This window comes from Ascidia mentula, chromosome 5, assembly GCF_947561715.1.
Source record: "Ascidia mentula chromosome 5, kaAscMent1.1, whole genome shotgun sequence".
NCBI lineage: Eukaryota > Metazoa > Chordata > Ascidiacea > Phlebobranchia > Ascidiidae > Ascidia > Ascidia mentula.
This window is the reverse complement of record NC_138570.1, coordinates 12,604,975-12,627,830: the sequence shown is the minus strand read 5'-3', so window position 1 is coordinate 12,627,830 and position 22,856 is coordinate 12,604,975. Positions and strand designations below refer to the sequence as shown.

Here is a 22,856-nt window from a genome sequence, read left to right as displayed (position 1 = left end):
TTGGAATTGCCTGACTTTCGTGAATGTGTGTTACAATAGCCGGACTTTCGTGTTTTGGAATTGCCTGACTTTCGTGAATGTGTGTTACAATAGCCTGACTTTCGTGTTTTGGAATTGCCTGACTTTCGTGAATGCGTATTGGAATTGCCTGACTTTCGTGATTGTGTGTTGGAATTGCCCGACTTTTGTGAATGCGTATTGGAATAGCCTGACTTTTGTGTTTTGGAATTGCCTGACTTTCGTGAATGCGTATTGGAATTGCATAATTTTCGTGATTTTGCGCTGTAATTGCCTGACTTTCGTGGTTGTGCGTTGCAATTGCCTGACTTTCGTGAATGTGTGTTATACAATAGCCTGACTTTTGTGTTTTGGAATTGCCTGATATTTGTGAATGCGTATTGGAATTGCCTGGCTTTTGTGTGTTGGAATTGCCTGACTTTCGTGAATGCGTATTGGAATTGCCTGACTTTCGTGATTGTGCGTTGCAATTGCCTGACTTTCGTGAATGTGTGTTACAATAGCCTGACTTTTGTGTTTTGGACTTGCCTGACTTTCGTGAATGCGTATTGGAATTGCTTGACTTTCGTGATTGTGTATTGAAATTGCCTGGCTTTTGTGATTGTGTTTTGGAATAGCCTGACTTTTGTGTTTTGGAATTGCCTGACTTTCGTGATTGTTCGTTGCAATTGCCTGACTTTCGTGAATGTGTGTTGCGATTGCCTGACTTTCGTGATTGAGCGCTGTCATTGCCTGACTTTTGTGTTTTGAAATTGCCTGACTTTCGTGAATGTGTAATGGAATTGCCTAATTTTCGTGATTGTGCGCTGTAATTCCCTGACTTTCGTGATTGTGCGTTGCAATTGCCTGACTTTCGTGAATGTGTGTTACAATAGCCTGACTTTTGTGTTTTGGAATTGCCTGACTTTCGTGAATGTGTGTTACAATAGCCTGACTTTCGTGTTTTGGAATTGCCTGACTTTCGTGAATGCGTATTGGAATTGCCTGACTTTCGTGATTGTGTATTGAAATTGCCTGGCTTTTGTGATTGTGTTTTGGAATAGCCTGACTTTTGTGTTTTGGAATTGCCTGACTTTCGTGATTGTTCGTTGCAATTGCCTGGCTTTCGTGAATGCGTATTGGAATTGCCTGACTTTCGTGAATGTGTGTTGCGATTGCCTGACTATCGTGATTGAGCGCTGTCATTGCCTGACTTTTGTGTTTTGAAATTGCCTGACTTTCGTGATTGTGCGCTGTCATTTCCTGACTTTCATCGTGACTGTGCGTTGCAATTGCCTGACTTTCGTGATTGTGCGCTATCAGTGCCTATGACTTTTGTGTTTTGAAATTGCCTGACTTTCGTGAATGCTATGGGAACAGGCATGTTTCCCTACTTAATTCTTCACACATTTGGAACACAGACGGACCGAAGGCTGCAGACGATGTTAGGCTTTCCGGCGGAACTCGCGCAGTCTTCCGGCATCCGGCTCGACGTTAGACCTTTTTGTCGTATACCCGTTCGCACTTTCGTTGTTTTAACAAACAATCACTTAACAAGCAACTGGCACGCGCTAGATGTTACTCGCTCATTCACTAACGCGCTTGAAACAAATTAAACTTTACGCCGCCTTGCATTGCAAACGTGTCTTTTCAAATTAATAAATAAGTCTGTTCACGGAGTTTTAAAATTCAGTAGTCTGCAGTAAGAACACGCAAACAGGCTTTAGACTTAGTTTCAGTCATAGCAGCCGATTGGAATCAATTCGTACGCTGCAGTGCGTATTAAAATTTCCCGACTTTCGTGACTACTCCAACACACAATCACGAAAGTCAGGCAATCCAGAGTCATAGATTTCTATGGACTTTGAGGCAATCAGGCTACTTTCCCTGAAAATATTTTTGGAAACACTGCTGTTGATGTCAGGCGAGTCAGGCTTCGGGCACTCAGGCAGTCAGGATTTTAGTCAAACCGACCAAGTCTGACGTGTACATAGTCTACTTCTCACAATTAATTACACTTTAGAGCTAAGTTAATTTGCATAAAAATTCAATACATGATGTCAAGCAGACAACCACAAACTTGCTCACAAAAGACTTCTCTTTTCAAAGATTTTGAAAAAGAACAACAAAGTAGTGGTGTTACTTCACCTACTTGTAATGCAAAAGGTTTGTGTAATTTATTGTTTTGGTTTACTGGTTTGTGTTATTGATCACTTGTGTGGTTTGTATATTTTATTTTCTGTGCAAGACATGTCTGCATAGTACCCAGCAGAAAATACAAAAGTCATGCAGTAGTTATACTAATTCTTCCATGGATAAATTCAAAAATTAAAACCAACCCACAAAATAGAAATTATAGTTAACAATAACTAAAATGGGTGATCCATAAAAATAGTAATTCAAGCGCTGCACCAAATAATGCCAACTGCAATAGATTAACCACACGAATATAGTCCTAATAAAACCCATAATCTCATCAGTTTTACACAGTTTCATTCATTTTTATGTGCAACATAATTCTTTCCTCTTTAGATGTGTATTGGCATGTATTATATATTAGTGCCACCATTTTGTGTCACAGGTTCTGTGACACTTGCGGGAAAGCAAAACATCAAAATATGTGTTATCTGCAGTGACAAAGCAACTGGAATGCATTTTGGTGTCATGTCATGTGAAGGGTGAGTTATGTTTAGACAGGATATATACACTCTACATAGTTATTTATTTTTTGTTGTCAATTTTTGTTCCCCATTAAAAAATATAGCAATCCGCTTTGAACCAAAACTTACACATTGTATATTCAATTTAATAGTCTTCTGGCAATAAAAACATAACTTTATTAACCGACGTTTTGCCTGTTATCCAACAAGGCTTCCTCGGGGTAATGGGACTATTAAATTACAATATGCCTGGCAGCAACAAAAACATTATAATTGTATATTCAATCCACACTGTTGCTGCACTGTTTAAAATTACAATAATCTCGTAAAATTTTCCAATTGTGGATCCAGGTTGCATAATTTATTTTTGTTTTGGATTTGACATAAGATTGGAAAACCGAAACAAAAAAGATATGCAAAGAACAGTTTGTGGCCCATACAGTTTTCAGCCTAATCTAGAACAGGGCTTCCAACACTGGAGATACAGTGGGCCTTCTCATGAGAAGTTTTATCGGTTGCAAACAGTTTACCAATTGTCACACAAAATACATATAACTGTATGAAGGTTCAATGACATTTCAGCAAAAGTGGCGACTTTCCTGGTCAAGTCTGAACAAGGTCCAAAAATCAAGCTCATGGTCACATGATGTGTTGATGGCCGAAAAGAGACATTGGTCGAACCAAGGCAATTGGCACAACATGACGATGTACTCAGGAAGGCAAGAAACAGCAACTTTCCTTTAAAACCTTGGGCAAAACCTGCACAACAATTAAGTAAGAAAGGATATTGCTTCTGTCACCAACGCTTTGGTGACCGTGCCGTTTAATGTCAGCAACAGAGTGCCTTTCTGAAAAACTTACGACCAGTCGTTTTCAAGTGGTGCAACAGTTAGTTTGTTGCTAAGGCTGCCAGGCATACTATTTGTAATTAAAAGCTCTTCTGGCAAAAGAAAAACTTGTTTGATCGACGTTTCGGTTGTTATACAACAAACCTTCATCAGGATAATGACGTGTGGGCGTTTTTACTTCATTATCCTGATGAAGGTTTGTTGTATAACAACCGAAACGTCGATCAAACAAGTTTTTCTTTTGCCAGAAGAGCTTTTAAGTGCAACAGTTAGTTCACAAAAAACTGTTTTTGGACGGGACCGCATTTTACATGAATATTTTTTGGTCAACACTGGAGCAGAAGTTAGTGTTTCTCTGACATCAGGTACGGAATGCTTTGTCAATGCAACGGCAGCTAATGGAAGTGCCATTAAAATTTCCCTGAATTTATTTGCCGGCAAGTTTCCATGGAAGTTTGTTTTGGGGATGGGCAAATTCCTTTGGGCAAAAAGACACAAATGCTTGTTGAACGCACGTTCTTTTGCGAGTGCTCCACTATATTGCAAAAAGCACTCACCAATGTAGCTTAACGCAATAACATTTACTCATCTTGACGAGCAACAACATTTACTCTTCTTACGCAGTTTCCTTCTATAACAACGCTTTTCTCCACAGCAACGCCAAAACACCATGTGGAACATTACATTTTCATGCAAATGCACGAGTTTTGTCGCCTGAAAAACTGCAATTAGCAAAATGCGAGTTTTCCAAAAAGATTGCAACTGGGGATTATTTGAAGATCCTCGAGCCCATGGGCATCGCAATTGCATATGGTGCTTAAAACGTCAGGTGATTGACGGCCGTGTGGTGATCTATAATACTGGACTTAACGTTTTTAGTATTGTGTCCAAGTACAATCATAATAACATTGCAATTTATATACACCCTATACCAGTATTTTTCAACCTTTTTGAGCCACGCAACACTTTTTCTATCAAAATAATCCTGCGGAACACCAAATTGTTGGAAGTACTGCGGCATTGTACTTAACCAGCAACAGGTTCACGCAATTACATTCTTATCATTACAAAATGAGTCTGATTGTTGCATCACAATAAATGAAGCAAATCACGATGGAACATTTAAACTGGTGGTAGGGGATGATTACTTTCATTAAAAAGTTATTTACACCCACTATGATATACAAGTGATTTTCGACCAGTGTTCCATAGAAAATCCGTCAAACTTCTTGCGGAACACTCGGCGATCTTTTACGGAACACCGGTTGAAAATCACTGCTATACAAGGTTTCTTAAACCAAAAAGGCCTACACTCCTGTGATCAAAATTTTATGTGTGGGTTGTCAATACTACTACATCACTACACATACAAGCAGATTGATTTGGTTGTAACTGACCAGTAAACTCGCAAGGTTTAACTTGCAAAAAAAAAAAACAGAAACTTACAATTAAATTTAAGGCAAAAAGTTCATGCATTATTTTATCAGTTTTTAGCTAGCTACATGAAACTTTAATATTGGTTTAAAATTGCTTTGATCCAATTTTTTTTAAATATTTTTAAATAAGATGTAAAGGTTTCTTTCGGAGATCAATGAAAAAAAATGCCAACTTTACCTGTGCATTTGAGAAGAAGTGTGGAATAAACAAGAAGAATAGAAGACATTGTCAAGCTTGTCGTTTGGATGCTTGTTTGGGTGCAGGTAATTTAAGACTTTTGGATTGTAGTTTTTGCATCCAAGTGTAGGTAGACATTTAAATATGTAGTTAAGTGAACGTGTATATATACTTGTTAATGTTTAACTCACATTGATTTATTCTGTGCTTTTGGTAAAGGAATGAAAGCACATTTAATATTGAGTGATGATGAAGTGAACAAAAAGAGGGAACTAATTGAGGACAACAGAAAAAAACGACGAGAGCAACAAGAGTTGAAAAAAGTGGAACAGGAACAAAGAATGAAACAATTGGTTGCCATGTAACTATTGTTTTATTGCATTTGCATGAAGTAGAACTTTTGAAAAATAAATTTTTGTTTTTTGTTTTGTTGATTTCATAGCAGCAAGCAAAAATTTGCGCCATTTGCACATAGCTTGTTATGTGAATTTAATATAAACTTTGTTTCAAGTAACTACCAACAGTAAGAGATAATGGTTTTGCTAAAAAATACTCTGGACTCCAGTCAAACCAGTTTCATGATTTTAAGAATTTCATGATTGTGCAGTTGTCTGTGACTGAACAACTTGGAAAAGCTTAGAAAAAATATTTAAAATTTTTTAAGGAAGTGCTTGCCTTTTTTAAAGTAATTTTATGCTGTAAAACTGTGTTTAAAACATAATCATTTACTACAAGACCTTTGGTTTGGGATGTCCCATTACAAAATGAACTTCATTCCTGATCACCCATGTTGGCATGAAAACGTTCAGTTTTTAGCATTGTGTATCAAACCCAACACTTTGCTGTTGCTTCTGAGATCAAATGGGGAATGATTCCCTGAATGGGTTAACAGGGTCCATGTTGGATATAATTTATTGACTTTCAATGTTTCAGCTCAACTTCTTGCTTGTGTTACAGTGGTTCCGAGCAACCTCAAGCAATGACAGAAACTGACAAGTTGCTTATTGAAACTCTTTTGAAAGGGCACCAGGAAAGTTATGATTTTGGCTACAAAGAATTTGAAACATTCAGGGGAAAAGAGGTAATTGTGTACAAAACTACTGATCCAAGATGAATGCAAAAATGTTATGTTCAACTTTGTGATAATTGGTCTAATTATATAAGCACAGTAGTGGTTACATGTGTGAGGTAATACAATTGACTGCATTATTGTGCCCCAGGTTTTGTAAATTACAGATGTTTATGCATTTTGTTGGATAACAAATTTTGTTTTTTTGGTAGTTTGATTTTTACTTTTGTATAATTGTTTTATTCCTCGCAAACAAGAGTGGCAACTTTATTTTCAGGGCAGTGGTTACATTTAATATGGAAGTAAATATTTATACATAGTTATGTAACCATTGTCATGGGAAAAGTTGGAAATTAAAGAATGCATCCAATGTTTTCTTCATAAAAGTTATTATTTTCAGTGTTTGATGTAGAAATGTTTCAATTACCGTCTTTTAAACTAGCAAGTGAAATCACCAAGTGGACATCATACTACATCAAACACTTTGGCATGGCTGGTTGCATCCCTTTCAAAAGCAGGAGCTTCTAGCAGCAATACTAACTCTGCCAAAACAACAAAAGACGATCAAGGTGCCTTGAGGTTGCCAAAGTATTTGTATTTTAAGATAAAGTATTTGAAGTAGTCAACTTGAATGCAAAAGAAACATATGGCCATAGCCTTTGTTTTTGAAGAAAGTGTCTAACGATTGTACAGTTCAGTTGAGAAACTGGCAAATCTGCCAAAAACTGGAACAACCGAATTATTTTTTCAGTCCAAAGTCTAATCTAACCCAGTCTGCCATGCTTTGTCATATCATCCAGGTCAATTTTAAATTTTTTATCATAAACAACAAATTATGTGTTGATGTTAACAATGGACTGTGCAAAGCTGCTAGATTTGGACTGAAAAAATAATTCGGTTGTTCCAATTTTTGGCAGACTAATTCATGATTACATGCTCAAAAATGTTTCTACAATTAGATATTGGCCATAAAGTCAAAAATACCTTGAGCTAAACGTATCTCATTCCACAGGGATGTATAATAGTTACAATGTATGTAGATAAGCTTGAAAAACCCAACCCCGGTGAATCAAAACAAACATCACCAGAAGAAGATAAGGTACAAAGAAATATACTATGCAGTAGAACTCCGATTAAATCCAGAAATTTCCCAATTCTGACAAAATTGGAAGTGCAAATGATTTTAATTTGTCTTTCCTAACATTTTGGAAATTTTAGTTAATTCTGGACAATAATTGCTATATTTAAATGTCGCAATCCAAATTTCAAAGGATTTTATCAATTGTGCATTCATACACTAAACATGTTTCAGTTACCTGTTTATTAATAACAACTATCTTACAGAACTTTAGTTGGTTACTTTCTTAATTGCATTGTGCATGTATGCTGTCAATTATCACATTTATTGCCCAATTCTTGTAACAAAAATTAAATCTGGATTAACCAAGTTTTTTTGATTTTATGGTGTATAGATAATTGTAGCATTTTCATTTATTTGACTTTTATGCTAAAGGTTTCAGACATGTACCATGTGTTCAGCTCACTTCATGGAAATTCAACCACATGTCAAGAAGGCACTAAAAACAGGTAAACTGGATAGCATTATAAAAATACATAGGTAGAATACAGTAACCTCACATCCATTTTTTCCTGCAAATGAAAAAATCAAAGGGGGAGGGGGGTGTTTTGTAACAAACTCCTTGTTGTCGGACTGTATCATAAGCCACATTCAATGTAGACGTCTACGGATAGCACACCTAGAGAAGCTGTTATTTCGGCACACCATTATATCTCTGTCCTATGTTATGAGAAAAACTTTGCCTGGACTTCTTGCCTTATGACAGTTCACATTCGTTGTGAATTCCCAGCTGAAAATGTAATTTTCCAGCTGCACAATTAGGTGGTAAAGAAAAGACTCGTTTTGTGCTCTAAATACAATCATCATTCCAAGTAATGAAATTTATCCATAAAAAGTTCCGCAGTATGCTACTGTTGATAACCCTGAACCTTATTCTTGTGCGTAAAAGTTCGATTTCTTCCGAATGATTTGTGTAGATTCGTAAACCCAGTCAAAATCGCATCGAGGGTCAGCATACATTCCAATAAGAAGGCTAATGCGTATTCAAAATAAACTTATTTTAATTCTTAGATAGAGGCATGAAAAGTATGGTACAAGTACCACTGTAAAAGCAATCGATTGTGTAATATGACACTAAAAGTTTTAGTTACCAAACGCATGTCCTCAAAACATCTGTTTTATGCGACGATTACAGCAAACACAAGCTTTGGTATTTTGTAAAGCTCGACCGCAAATACTGTTATTTCAATTCCGCACCTCTCTTTAATTTTCGCTAGTTGCGCCACTGCACTATAGTAAACGGCAGAAACGAAAAAATCTGAAATTGTGATTGAAGTGCTGTAAGTTTTGACTCATGTGATCACGTGAAGAAATCCGTGTCGGATTGTTCGTGATCTTTTATATCATCACACAATTAGGTTTCGCTTGTTTTAATGCGCATGCGTCGCTTTGGCCAAATAAGGTGCAAAATTTCCTGTAAGTAATGCAACTGTGAAAAACCTTTTGTAAGCACATGTGGGAAAGGTGACCTTTTATCCGTCTTGATATGCCAAGTAAATTAACTGAGAATAATATGATTCACCGAAGGTAAAAAACACATTGAATGAGAAAAACACATACATGAAATATTTTGCTTTGATGTTCAGATTATTTTAGGTCAGGGGCGTCCAACATGTTTGACCTAGGAGCCGCTCGCAATTCCTAAATAAAATTTCTCATGGTAATTTTGTGTTCTTGTTTTCACAACAAGTTGCAACTGTAGATGATGTCGCTCTACATTTCTGGCTTTCGGCATAACTGCTATGTTAATCAGTTGCTAATTTGACAAATAAAAGTTCACACATATGTACACTTTTGATTACCAACTCCATTACAAAAATTGTCTCGCTGGCCACCTTAAACCTGGCCCGTGGGTCACAGGTTGGATGCCCATGCATTAGGGCGTGATTGTTTGGCCATATTGTGCAAGAAAGCCAATTCAACTCAATATTTTGTAACAAAGTCTAAATCAGCCATAGTTCAAAACTGTCCATTAATCTTCACCTAAAAAGACAACTGTGCTAGGATGCCCAAAGTCATAAATGCTACATAAGATTGTCCATATTAGTGATGTCTTGCTCCGGATATTCCCCTTAAGTTTACCGGATAGTTGGGAAAGCATTTTTGTCCTAAAAACGGACAAACATTTTGCAAATTACTCGTTTTTGGGACCCAGCTGTCATACTCGCCGACTGCCGTTTTTTCGCTTGTTTGTTATTAAGGTTTTTTGTGACGTTCTACCATGTTAATAAATGCCCACTGTGACTTGTTCCACTCATGATAAGCTAACCTTAACATAGCATTCTGTTCGTCAATCAAACATTTTTGCCATACTGGTAAAATACATGCTTGAATCAGTGTTAACAAACTGTCGGATCCAAATTATCCGGCCGGATTTGATTGATAACTATTCTAACTATAATAACTAACTATAATTTGGAACTGGGAACATCACTAGTTCACATAGTGTAGCATTTAGGACTTTAAGCATGACTTTTTTTCTACATTAGAAAACTTCAGTATAATTTTGCTGTGTTTTAAGCAAAACAACCAACATACAACAAAAGGAAGAAAGACAAGTAAGTAGATAAAGACATGGCCGCCAACATAATTCTTTTGTTGAAAGAACATGCATATTTTGCTTAATTCCTTGTTTTCATTTTTATTGCTTTTCAACCACAGCATATATCAGTATGTTGATATCTCCACTCTAAAAAAAGTATGTGTACTGCAATTCAAACAAATCACAATAAAATTGTCTAATGTTCCAGGCACAGGTTGAGGACCAAATATTTTCTCCAGACGATGATGGTATAATTTTGCATCCTAAGTTATTGCAATAAAGTGAATCATTTTTTTATGTCAGATTCCTTGGATTACATTCGGGGTTTGTTAAGAAGTCAGGGCTTTTCACTTTCCTTGGTTGAGGATTCAAAATCCAAGCAGTTGCTGCAACATTTTTGTGACATAATGACCTGGGGGATAAAAAAGGTTAAAAAAATAAACTTTAATGAATGCCTGAAGATTTTTTTTATAAGTGTATTTCTTTTTTTGTGTCTGCATTTTGAATCAAGAATGACCCAAGCCTTTATTAAAATTGGTGAAATTTTGTCACCTAATAATATCATCATCTATCAGTACACTTTAAATTTCATACCATGGTATTGCATTTGTTATCTCTTTAGGTGATCGATTTTTGCAAAAGCATTCCTGATTTTATAAATCTCTCTATTGTTGATCAAATTGTTCTTTTACGTGGTGGTTGCCTTGAAATGCTTGTCTTAAGGTATGGCATGGTTGTTTTTAACATTCATTTCATAACAAAAGCTTTTTAGGTCATATTTTGCATTTGCATCAGATGAAAACAAATATACCTCAGAAAAGTTTCAATACAAACCAAGTGATTTCTTACAAGCAGGTGCCAATAAAGAATTTGTTGAAAAATATAACTCCTTACATGTGCGGATGAGAAAAATGAAGCTACAGGTTTGTGTTGAGAAGTGTTAAAATGGGGAGTATAGAAAAAGTCAAACAATTATTTTTCATATGTGACTGATTCATCAGAATTGTCACAATGTTGTTTTAAGCTGGGTAATAGTAGATCATTTTACTACAGGCATACATATGTTGGCAATTTTAGACTGATCAACGCTTTCACACTAAATTGTAAAAGCTGCATGTGATCTTGATATATTGACATGCTTGGACCAGGTTGTGATACTTTTTTTCTGCCTTTATTAATTGTTTTGTAAGTTGAATTGTCAGCCATTTAATGTTGTGATATTTCTGTGTTTGAATGTATCCTCCCTTTCATGTTTAATATTAGGTACCTGTTACACTCATTAATAGTAATTAGTAACCATGCTTTAGTACACTTAAATTCCTGGTAAGATTCTAATTTTGTATGAATAGTTATTCCTTCTGTAACAGTTCATTTCTAAATGCACTTTTAAATTGTTTCGAGGTTCTGATATGGGTCAAACATATATTAGTTATATATACATGGTTCAGCAACAATACTGTTAAACCATAATGTCTTTAAAATTATGTTGTTTGTGTGGAAAAGAAATAGAATATATGTTCCTAAACAATAAACACTGATAAATTTTGTACGATTTGGCAAATTTGAACAAGGCATGTGACTCAAATTTCAACAACCTTTTGTGGCTACTGTTTTTATTTTTTTGTATCAATGTTTTTATTGACAGAACAGCCATAACTTGCTATTGGGCACATATTTTCATGTTGAACTGCTGCAGTCGTTTAGTTCAATCGTTCTTAAACTTTTTTGGTCACGCCCCCTTACAATATTTGTCAAATGTTGCCACCACTCTTCGAAAATTTTCAATTCTAAGACAGCTTTTTATACATTCTTTTTAAACCAGGTGTTTATTGCGTGTTTTTTTTGTGGATGACAATGCACATAGCAGGCCTGCTGCATGTCCATTTCAGTGAGCTAAAACTACTTTGTCAACATAGTGCCTTTGACGAGTTACAAAAATTATGATTAAATTGAGTTTAAGATGAGCTGTTGCAGTCATATTGTGAGATTTCTCACACAGAAATACTTTACGGATAGATCACTGAATGGTTGCTAGACGGGCATTCTAAAAACATTTGCATTTAGTTATTCTAAAAACATTTGCATTAGTTAATGGAATCGAAATGGTCGATGTGGCATTGTTCAATTGTTTCTCTGACTAGTATTGATATTGTCATTACATTCTGCAGCACCATGAACATGTTGTTTTTAGCAACCAGTCTGTCACATAAAGTGCACCTGAAACTATAAAGTCAGAGACTTATACTGATACCTTGCACCGCAGAATTTTAGTGGCAGTTTTTCCCAACCGGTGGTTCGCGTACAACTAGTGGTACACGACAGCATTTCAGGTGGTTCGCGAGCATATTTCCGTAATTTTCGGATATAGTTTGAATTTCAAATAAATGTAAGTGATCCGAAAATGTTCGGTACGTCATCCCCTAGGTTAAACACTCCACTAGGTGGTATGCATCAAAATTGTTTTACCTCCAAGTGGTACGCAACCACAAAAAGGTTGGGAATCACTGCATTAAGGTGTGTTTTAAACTTGTAGTTTCTTTGAGACTCTTCATCATCTTGAAGTTTCACATTTGGCTATTACCTTAAAAAAAGGTTGAGAATCACTAACTACTTTATCGACTTAACACATCCATGTGGTTATAAAAGTATTCATTGTAGGTTGAAGAAATCTGCCTTTTGTTGGCATTGGTTCTTTTTTCACCGGACCGACCTGGATTGGAGGATCAAGAAAAGGTGGAGGAAATTCAAGACAGCATAGCCAAAACATTACATGCTTATGAATACAGCACAAAATCACTGCATCAAGTTAGTTAAACATAGTTTTCTTGTAGTGACAACATGTGAAGTGTTGTGTTTATACTGTAATATGTTAAATCAAACTGATGTAAAATCTGTTGGGCGAGTTTCATTAGACCACCTTGAATAATTTATGACAGTGCAGCTTATCAATGCGGTTGTGATGAGGTTTTCTAACATGTGGTGTAATTATTATTTGTTTGAAGATATGCCTTCTTTTTAGTGGTAAAGAATTTTGAAATAGCACCACATAAAACAGCGTAACATTACCTGTATCCAAACCAAAACATGGTTGTTTAATCAGAAATTATTTTCAGGCTCGCACAATGTACTCTGAGCTCCTTTTGATACTGCCAATCCTAAGAACAATCAACATGCTGTTTGCAACCAATCTAATGTCATTGCAAGTTTCTAATGGCAATGAAATGAATCCACTGATATTGGAGGTAAATAGCAGTGCATCTGGAGATGATTAGTAAACAAACTCTGCTATTCCCCTCCTGATTTTCTTTCATGTAATTAAATTTTCTTTTAACTGGTTGCTGTTACTAACTAAACATCATTTTTGATCGGTGGAAAACATTTGTATCCATCCATTTTGCAATATTTTTAGTTGTACATGGAACTTAGTTTGTCTTCATAGAAAATTGTGTTTTTATTTGTTAAAGTTGAAAGTAGTTTTAAGAGATTTTATAACATCCAAACAAGTAAGTTTTTTAAACCAGTTACTTACAGCCGTTCGACTAAAATATTTTATTGTCTTTACATTTGTGGTAAAACCTTATACTTGTGCTGTAACACTGAATGAATATTCTTATTTTTGCATTCTTTGCTTTTGTTTTTTGTTAAAGTTACATCAATAATTGTGATATTGTTGTCAAAACCTATACTGCTTCACCTTTTTTAATTGCAAAACCAAGCAGTGGTTCTTGTAAAGCCAGTTTCGATGCAAACTTTGTTGATGATTGTGTGAAAAAATTTTTTCAGGATAAAAACGAAATAATAGGTGCAACGCTCAATAATTGCTATTTGGTTTATTAGTTTTTTTAATATGCACCTGCAAGTTAAATACCAAGATTCACTTCTGTTAATATGTGCATTTGTGTTAAGAATCCATCCTTCCAAAAATTTTTGTATTGCTGTAAAGTTTCTCTGTTTAGTCCCAAAAACTTACCTCTGGTGCCTGTAAATAAAATTGAAAATGTTATTCTGAGTTGTTCATAATTCCGTTTGTTGTGTTCTCAATACACCAACAACAAAACTACAGCACATTTGTAAGCTGCAACAGCACAAACATTTTCATTTTGATACAATTAAAGCTTTTTTGTTAGTTTTTTTATTATATACATGTGTTGCGGCTAGCGAATACAGTAGCCCAAGCCGACAAAGGGAGCATTCAGTAGTTGCCACAAGTATTACACAAAAGTAAAACAATATTGTGAACAGATTGTACTGCGTGGGCGATCGCGTAACTTCGCTACAAACTGTCTGTTTTTTATCTGTTCTTCTTGTTAATAAATCATTTGACTCGACGGTGCTTTGCAAATAGAATGCAGCACCAGAGGGATGTTAGTTGACAAAAAAAAAATCGCCAGTTAACAAAAAAAAATTTTTTTTTGATTTTTCTTTTATTGGAAAGTTCAGCCTGTGATCTTTGTGTGAAAAAAGTAAGTCGCTGGCTTATAAGATGGCAGAGTTACACGCGGCCAAAGTTTTGTTAACTGGGAATTTTTTTTGTTACCTTTCGCGGCGAGCGCAGAGCGTTGAAAAATATGGGGGTTATGGTTGATATTCTTCAAATTTGAGAGGGCGCGCTTTTTTTCTCGCGAAAAAGTTTAATATTTTTAGATAGTACAGACACCAAAGAATATCTACTTTTAAGAATTTCAGCGGGAATCGATGTTTACTTATGGTTATGACATAGCAAACATATCATATTCATATTCGAATATTAATGCAAATTTTTTTTTTGATTTTTCTTTCGTTGGAAAGTCCAGCCTGTGATCTATCTTTGTGTGAAAAAAGTAAGTCGCTACCTCGTAAGGCGGCCGAGTCACGCGCGTTCAAACTTTTGTTAACTGGCGATTTTTTTTTGTCAACTAACATCCCTCTGGTAATGCAGCGAATTTATCTTCGAATGACCTGGATAATAAAGAAGTACTTGACATATGCGTTTGGCTTATGGCCCAGCACAAGAACAAGCATTTATGAGCCCAATTGTTAACTGACATCTGGTTTAGCTCTTATGCGAATCCATTGTATCGTCCTTCGAATGCGAAATTGAATCACAGCAAATTAGTTGTAGTGTTTCAAAAATTTGAGTTTAACAAACTCCCCCACCAACTAAGCGAATGTCCCTAAAATGCTAACGTTATTATGTAGATAATAACACCACAAAAATACGTTGCCCGAAAGTTTTTGCTGCTTGCGGCTTTTTGTGTGAGCATGTACACTCGTTACACTCGCACAATGTTACTGGTGGGAGAGAAGCTACATAAGACGCAACATCATCGGAAGTATTTTAAATTTCCTAAATAACACATCCTATTAACCAATTGGTAAAATAGTACAGCTAAATGCTAAAAAACTCTTGTTTGTCATTTTGTTTTTAGTTCATTTGAAATAAGCAAAGCGCGCAAAAATGAACAATACTAATAAAGACGACGATAAGGTACACTAATAAAGTATAAGCTTGACGACGACGATAACAACGACAAGTACAAAATTGCATGAGAATAAACTTCAACTAACATTCAAGTTTAGATTATGAAATTATTCTGCACATCTTGCGATACGGTTCTTTAAGGGCCGTTTTCCTTTCTAGAAGTTTAAGTTGTTTAATGCTGGTGCTTGACGATGACCACTATGTCTCCGTCTGTTGGCGCCTGACCGCTGACCGTTTATTTCTTCCTCGTTTTCACGCGAGTTTTCATCACGATCAGGTCCCTTGTTGTTTGGACCTATAATGCATTGTTTTATCAAAAAAGTAAATGTGTAAGAGAACTTAAAATACATCTTTTTACATAACAAATCAAAGTAAAACAGACGAAATTTATTGGAATTACCTTTTGCTTCACTTCGCCGTATCACAGGTGCACAATTTGAAGGATCGCAATATCCTGGTGGACCAACTGCCCCTTGTGGGCCAGGATATCCTGGAGGACCCGCAAAACCTGGTTCGCCCCGTTCACCATTTCTTCCATCCTTTCCAATCCCTGGCGAACCTGACAAACCTTAAAACACAACAGGAGTTTAGTTCTGTTTGTAACAATCAATTTAATTTGGTTTTACCGCGTGATCCCGGGGGGCCTGGGGGGCCCGTTAAACCTATACCCGTACTTCCTTTGTCGCCCTTGTCTCCACTGGTTCCTAAAAAACATATTCGGTAAAATGCAAACAAAAACACGCCAGACTTAAAACAACCTTTTTGTCCTCTTGGGCCTGGTTCTCCCCTTCCCCCTTCCATTCCTCTCAGTCCAGGATGGCCGTCATTTCCGGGCCTCCCTGGTTTTCCTTCTTCCCCATCTCTTCCTAGTGGACCTGGTGGCCCAGGCGCACCCGGTGTTCGAATTCCTCTTATTCTTACATTACTGATGATACCGCGGGCTTCATCTTAGTATAAGTAGCATGTGAATTTTAGCTGGTGATTAACGTCTTGCCGTCTAATTAGCCAGACAGAGATTATTTTACAACGTCATTATTGTAAATTTTTTTAACTATTTGTTGACTGCAAGGATAACATACCACGTAAAACTCTTCGGACGATTTCCAAAATTTTTTGATCACTTGGTATTTGACCCTGCACAATGAAAAATTTAAATTCGAATCATTTCGGGCAAATATTTTTTACCGGTGGTCCTTGCAGTCCCATTTGTCCCCGTGGCCCTCTTTCACCCTGTTGTCCTCTTAGTCCAATTTGACCTCTAGGTCCTTGAGGACCAATCGGACCTGGCGGACCAGACGGTCCTCTTTGTCCGTGCTCGCCGGGTGTTCCAGGCTAATTGTCCAAGGGCGCAAATGTAACAGTAAAGAACGATAGACAATTTAAAACATTTAACTTCAAAATACGTACAGAGCCGCGTTCTCCGGGAATTCCACTTTCACCCTGATTTATTTTTGACAAAATTAGCGCTAAATTTTTTTGGTATATTACAACACAAACCTTTTCCCCAAGTCGTCCTTGTGGTCCTTCCGGTCCCAGTTCGCCCTACAAAAACAAGCGTTTTTTCTTTTATTTACTGCAAAGAACATTACAGTAGACTTTTAATAGTTTATTCGCAGTGTAGTGAACTTACAGGTTGTCCCTTTTCACCGGTAGATCCTGTGGCACCCTAAAGCAAAACGACATTAAGCGAGCAGCAAAACAATGATCACACTCGCAAAAAACCTTGTGTCCTTTAGGACCGGGTAAACCTCTTTCTCCAACTCGACCTTGGATTCCTGATTCCCCCTGTTCACCCTTTAGTAAACATCAGTATAAGCTAAATATAATGAAGCGTTGCAACACAAATATTTTAATTACCTTGCTTCCTTGTAGCCCAGGCGGCCCAGATTCCCCAGAGGGCCCTGCATTACCCTAAAGATAACAAATTAAAAAATGTGAACTCACTCGATGAAATATAAAAATGCGCTATTATGTTGATACTTGTAATTATTTGCACTTTGAATTTGAATACATTGGACAAAGACAGAGAACTTCCAAAATACGATTGGGGTCGAGGTTAGCTGGATAATTGACATTTATAATTGACACGAACAGCTTTGCAATTGAATGCTTAGAAATTTGGCGGATTGTAAGTTTTAATATTTGTTGTGAATTATGGTTCCCCAATACAAAAACAAAATTGTGAATACTGTCGCATGCCATTCTCCCCACTAGAAGGGGCCTTACTTGACCTTCTCAGCTATCATCAATCTCATATCATAACCGCTTGGAATTCACCGATTCAAAATGGTTTATAAATTATTGGTTACCGGCCTTCCTTGTTCTCCTGGTATTCCTTGTAATCCCTGAGGGCCACCGTCTCCCTTAACAAAGAAAGGACATTTATTTAAAAACCTAATCGACACAATGTGCCTTTACGTACCTGTTTGCCTTTCATACCAGGTGGTCCGGTCTCACCTGGTCGACCAGATTCTCCCTGTTAAGAAAAAACAGATTGTAAGAGCGTGAAACACATTTTTTTCCAAGCAATACATACCGGAATTCCGTCATTTCCTGTTTCTCCTCGGTCTCCTTTGGGTCCCTGAGCACAATATTATAACCTTATCAAAACCAATAGTGAATTTTGTAACAGAAAAATTGTGCTCACACTTGGGCCTTGCTCTCCTTCGGCTCCTTTTTCACCAACAGGTCCTGGTGATCCCTGAAATCAAGCAATAAACACCAATTATATTTGTTTTGAACGTAGTCTTGTGAAACACACACAAAAAAACAAGTTACAAAATGTGTAACATACCCGTTCTCCTGGTATTCCTGGAAGGCCATCATTTCCATCAATTCCTGGTAAACCCTGAGTTAAAAAAAGTTTATCAGTACTGAATGTTCAGAATATCGTACAAATATATTTTTGACAACCAAATGTAAACATAATGCTAATTTGTTTTATTATACATGGTATTTACGAACTTACAGATTCGCCGGGTACTCCAGGGCCTCCAGGGTTCCCTTGAATACCCCGATCCCCTGGTGGTCCTCTGTCCCCTCTGTCGCCTGGTGGCCCTGCAGGTCCTTCCTCGCCCTGGTGTTTGACATGCAAATTTTGTAGCCAATGAATCTTTCTAATTATGTTGAAAATATACAGGCTTGAATTCAATTTCATTGCAATAAAAAACGGACAATGACAGCAATTAGTAAATCTGATGATGCTACAGGCTTCAATCTCACGAGGCCACTCATATCAAAGACCGTTTCATAATACACTACGCATAATTTTACCAATGGTGATTTCAGTACCTGTAATCCTTGTGGTCCAGGTCTTCCCATTTCTCCAGGTATACCAGGAGATCCCTAAATATTAATATATACTATAAATGGGCGTTATAAGCAAAAACGTTGGTTTTATCACCACTAAGGGCTATGGGATAACAGAATATTCAACCAAAACGGTTTAACCGTTTGAAGTAACGTGATGGGTTATAACTTGAATATCAATTTTTTTGTCAACCGGATTTCAGTTTTACGATTACTTGCATAAAGTATAGTGTAGGATATTCCGCATCAGTAACACAGTTATAACAACTTAATTTGGTTACTAGTAAGTTTTATGCTATACAAAGCCTTAAATAGACGTCGTCGCTAACATACGGGGCGTACCTATAATGACTGCCGAGATTCTGTAGTTTTAAATTTACTTGAATGCAAAAAAACAGTTTTGCGAGTATTTATGTTGTTTATAAGTTTACCTGCTCGCCTTTTCCTCCATCCTCACCGGGATAACCTCGAGAGCCACGCGGACCCTTCAGAAAAATCAGCGTTACAATTTATTGTAAGCAACATTAGTCATACTTCGTACCGTTTCACCTCCGGGGCCTTGAGGTCCTTCTTCCCCAGCAGGTCCAACATCGCCCTTAATTTTTCTGGTTAATTTTCCATCTGGTTAAACACTTACAATGCTTACCTTTGGTCCTTGTTTGCCAACAGGACCCATGTCACCTTTCAAACCTCTGTGCCCCTGAGCAACAAATAAGTATGTATCGATGTAATCCTTTTGTATACTTTTTTTCTGTTATTACCTTTGGACCAGTAAATCCAGGAGGGCCTCTGGGACCGCGAGGGCCTCGCTGGAAAAAAATACGTAACTTGTTTTATTTTGCGCAAACAAGTACGTTATTACGTATCGTAACTTAACTAGAACGACATGCATGGATAAACAATATCCTCTAACCAAACTTGATAGTCAACAAACAAACGTGCCAAAATCGTACACCAATAATAGTTTCAAAAATGATTCTGTTTAAATCATTTATTGCAAAAAAAACATGCACATTTAGTTTGTAGAAGGAAAAATAAAACATTGTTGTACGTGCAGACGTTTTTTGTAATGAAACTAAAATGAAAAAACGACACAACAAACTATAATTATTAAAATAAGCATATTAACTGACATAAAAGCTTTCCTTACATCATATCTGCGACATATAATAAAATTAAAAGTAGTCGATTTTCGTGGAGCTTTGTCCCCGTAAAACTTCGCACGCACCCAACCGGGTATTTGCTTTTAAATGACGGCAACTATTCCGTGTTCTGAGTTCTAGTCTTTGTAGTCTCTTGTCAGTATATTTGATTTTCGAGAAATGTATAAATTCAATATCATGTAGGTGGGCTACGCATTTCGTGTCAACTCAATATTGTAAGTTTGTAAGTCTTGCTACACCCCTATCGTAATTAACATCATATTAAGTATACCATTGTTGATTATCCGATAGTGACATTCGGAATAATCTCGACAATGAAAACCAAAAAAACTCACACCAATATCCAATTTTTCATCTGACAGGCCGATTTCCTAGTTGGCAGAAAAACAAATTTTACAATAATGGTTTGAATCCCATAGTTTTGGTTCACTAGAGCGAAACAGCCAGCAATGCAATTTCGCACGCGAGAAACGCCGCAACTGCTCTTTCTGTCTCAAGTGGAGCGTAAAATTTGAGACGCCCGACAATTTAACAGCGGTGTAATTTAGTGTTGGATTTTGGCACGTTTATAACTTACAAAGCCAGGTAAGTCAGGTGTTGCGTCATCGCCAGATCCCACAACTGTACTATCAAGCTATATGAAATGAAAAAAGTAAATACATTTCACAGACAAGGAATAAGTCGTTCACTTATTATCAACATTTATAACGATATGTTGTGTTTACAAAAATTTACCCGACTTCCTGGTGGACCGGGTAACCCTCGTTCGCCCTAACGAAACAACATATTAAGCTTTGATAGGCGAAATATACCTATCAGATACTTACCCTCTCTCCTTTTTCACCACTTGGGCCCTTAATAATAAAAAAATCGTCAAAATAAGCACAAAAAAACAAAATTTAACAGACATTTATGCTTACAGGCACTATAGAATCCCTTCCTGGTTCACCCTGCATTAAAAAGGAATAATTGTTTTTAATTAATTAGTAGAGTATCTTTCATTCGACCCAATTATTGATACAAAGTCATTCAAGTTTTACGAAAAACTAATGAAACAAATAACTCTCTATATCCTTATCGGTGTAGTTTGTTTTATTCCAGCACAGAAAAACAGTTACTAGCAAGGAAAAGTGTGTTGATGCAATTCGTCTGAGAAACTAGTGACAATAGGCCGAACAGCATAATACGATGTGTAAGTCTATATTCATGATAAACTGAACTTACCTGTGTCCCTGCCTCTCCTGGAAGCCCTATTTCACCCTGGATCATAGATTTAAAGTTTGATTGGGGTAAAATAGCATTATCCATTAAACTGATGTCAAACAACTTACTTGGGGACCATCTTCACCACGCATACCCTAAATACAAAATAATGATTTAATTACAAATAAAAATTCAAAACTGTACAAAAAATCACCTCGATTCCGGGGAGTCCTCTAGGTCCTTGCGAGCCCTAAGTTAACATCATATATCAGTTGTGAAACTAAAGTTAGTTATTCGTATTGATTAGGTGTGTAGAACTTACCGGAAGTCCTTGAATTCCTGGGGTACCAACTTCACCCTTAGAAGAAGTTTAAAATAATATTCGTTTGAATCATGCCTGCACACTTAGATAGGATTTTATGTCGGCAATGTACTTACATCAATGCCGTCTATGCCGGGTATTCCTGACAATCCGGGTGATCCATTTTCCCCCTTTTCTCCTTGTCTTCCAATTTCTCCCTATACAAGCAGAATTAAAGTAAAACATTGCCGCCAAAACGTAAACAATAGCATTTATTACCGGCGGTCCTGACGGGCCTTCTGGGCAAATAGGACACTAAAAATAGAATCGTTAAAAATACATTAATACATTTCTACAAATTTTAGATGGTTATAATTTATTCACAAACTAAAACGACTGGCTTTAGTTGTTCAAACACTCAAAACGCACACCGAAAAACAAACGTTTTTGGTGTGTTCCATACAAAACCATCTTAAAAAGCACAAAAACACTTTTCGTAATCGTTAAAGTGAAAAAACAAGTCAAACACCAAACTATTGTGGAACGTAACAGCACGACATCATGCCCCTTACTCTTATTGAGGCTTCAATAGGTTGTTCAATCTGTAAAGCCGTATTTTTACAAACAATATAGGTAATCATAATATTTACTAATGAATTGGTCTAAGATGGATACCTCAGGTGATGGCGTAGGCTCCCTTTGTCGTTTACCTCTTTGCAAATTACTGATTGCCTTTGATTTTCGATTTCTTGACTTGCGCTTTTTCGCAACAGAAACTTCCGTCAGCAATAGAATTGCCACAAACAATGCCAAAACTTGTGCATAAACCTTAGCGCGCATAATGCAGCGCAAAGGAAACTTTTATCTTACAATTATTCTCAATTTCTATACAGTGTGGGGACAGAGTCGGTAGCGACGCCTGCACTACAAACTGCAATCCCCGAACACTGACAAGTGACAACTTGCCGCCAGACAGAAAAAAATTCGCCGCACAAATTCCTCGACCATAAATAGACTATAACGGAAACCTCACGGTCTATGGAGTTTCTCTCAAATATCAGACAACCGCAAACCGCGGAGGTAACCACCCACTGTCTCGTCCAAATTTTAGCTTGTACGACAAATTTTACATTCAAAACAAATTTAAGGTAAACGTTTAAAAAAAAAACTGGTGTTAACACAAACATACGATTATTACTGCATTGTATCAGTTTATTGACCTAAATCTTTGTGTCAAAATATATGTGTTTAAATTCAATCTTGTTTTACAAGTACATTTTTATAACTAAGTTTGCTTTTTACAAATTCCAGGCCTGACCCTGGTTTCAGGGAATGGGGTAGAACAATCGACATGCGACTCTTACCACAAGCAAAATAACTAGCTTGAACTTCGTCTGTTTTGTTTAACTGGCTCCACGCTTGATTTTTTTAATATAAAAAATGACCGGTACGCGGTAAAAGCCAGCGTAGTTCTCAACCGGATGCAGATACGCCGGAAACATTATGCTATGAGCTTGTAGTCGAACCCCAACTATTGCGCAATTATAACCG

At 36.7% G+C, this 22,856-nt stretch overlaps 2 protein-coding genes across 3 annotated transcripts; one reads left to right on the top strand and one right to left on the bottom strand.

The window, feature by feature from the left end:
* The first annotated feature begins 1,966 nt into the window (after positions 1-1,966).
* On the top strand, positions 1,967-15,597 carry LOC145902511 (vitamin D3 receptor B-like). Its single transcript, XM_082990516.1, has 15 exons — positions 1,967-2,163; positions 2,579-2,675; positions 5,072-5,205; positions 5,339-5,480; positions 6,077-6,200; positions 6,631-6,757; positions 7,229-7,287; positions 7,702-7,775; positions 9,848-9,884; positions 10,077-10,116; positions 10,172-10,296; positions 10,491-10,591; positions 10,641-10,791; positions 12,527-12,673; positions 12,982-15,597. Exons 1-15 carry the CDS (start codon positions 2,052-2,054, stop codon positions 13,138-13,140), a joined length of 1,629 nt encoding a protein of 542 aa, XP_082846642.1. The 5' UTR covers positions 1,967-2,051; the 3' UTR covers positions 13,141-15,597.
* LOC145902510 (uncharacterized) lies at positions 15,242-22,264 on the bottom strand. Of its 2 annotated transcripts, XM_082990514.1 has the most exons (33): positions 21,981-22,263; positions 21,585-21,620; positions 21,443-21,523; positions 21,327-21,362; positions 21,219-21,254; positions 21,133-21,159; positions 21,026-21,061; positions 20,722-20,751; positions 20,629-20,655; positions 20,537-20,572; positions 20,379-20,435; positions 19,400-19,447; positions 19,285-19,338; positions 19,180-19,233; positions 19,070-19,123; positions 18,621-18,674; positions 18,298-18,405; positions 18,124-18,177; positions 17,977-18,030; positions 17,866-17,910; positions 17,752-17,805; positions 17,639-17,692; positions 17,187-17,240; positions 17,052-17,123; positions 16,960-16,995; positions 16,827-16,871; positions 16,737-16,769; positions 16,515-16,661; positions 16,409-16,463; positions 16,088-16,276; positions 15,956-16,033; positions 15,730-15,897; positions 15,242-15,624 (listed from the first exon to the last, which is right to left on the bottom strand). In XM_082990514.1, the coding sequence occupies exons 1-33, from the start codon at positions 22,143-22,145 to the stop codon at positions 15,485-15,487; spliced, it is 2,217 nt and encodes a 738-aa protein (XP_082846640.1). In that variant the 5' UTR covers positions 22,146-22,263; the 3' UTR covers positions 15,242-15,484. The 2 variants fall into 2 exon arrangements, with proteins under 2 accessions (XP_082846640.1, XP_082846641.1); XM_082990515.1 differs by lacking the exons at positions 19,070-19,123; positions 19,180-19,233 and having other exon boundaries at positions 21,981-22,264.
* Between the last annotated feature and the right edge of the window lie 592 nt (positions 22,265-22,856).

Bases quoted from the DNA above. Each gene is read 5' to 3' on its own strand.
- LOC145902511 (XM_082990516.1), top strand. From the start codon at position 2,052: ATGATGTCAAGCAGACAACCACAAACTTGCTCACAAAAGACTTCTCTT. The intron at 2,164-2,578 runs GTTTGTGTAATT...TTTGTGTCACAG, and splicing joins ACCTACTTGTAATGCAAAAG to GTTCTGTGACACTTGCGGGA. The intron at 10,117-10,171 runs GTATAATTTTGC...TTTTTATGTCAG, and splicing joins ATTTTCTCCAGACGATGATG to ATTCCTTGGATTACATTCGG.
- LOC145902510 (XM_082990514.1), bottom strand. From the start codon at position 22,145: ATGCGCGCTAAGGTTTATGCACAAGTTTTGGCATTGTTTGTGGCAATT. The intron at 17,911-17,976 runs GTGAGCACAATT...TATTGTGCTCAG, and splicing joins AAGGAGAGCAAGGCCCAAGT to GGACCCAAAGGAGACCGAGG. The intron at 16,770-16,826 runs GTTTGTGTTGTA...AAAATAAATCAG, and splicing joins AAGGACGACTTGGGGAAAAG to GGTGAAAGTGGAATTCCCGG.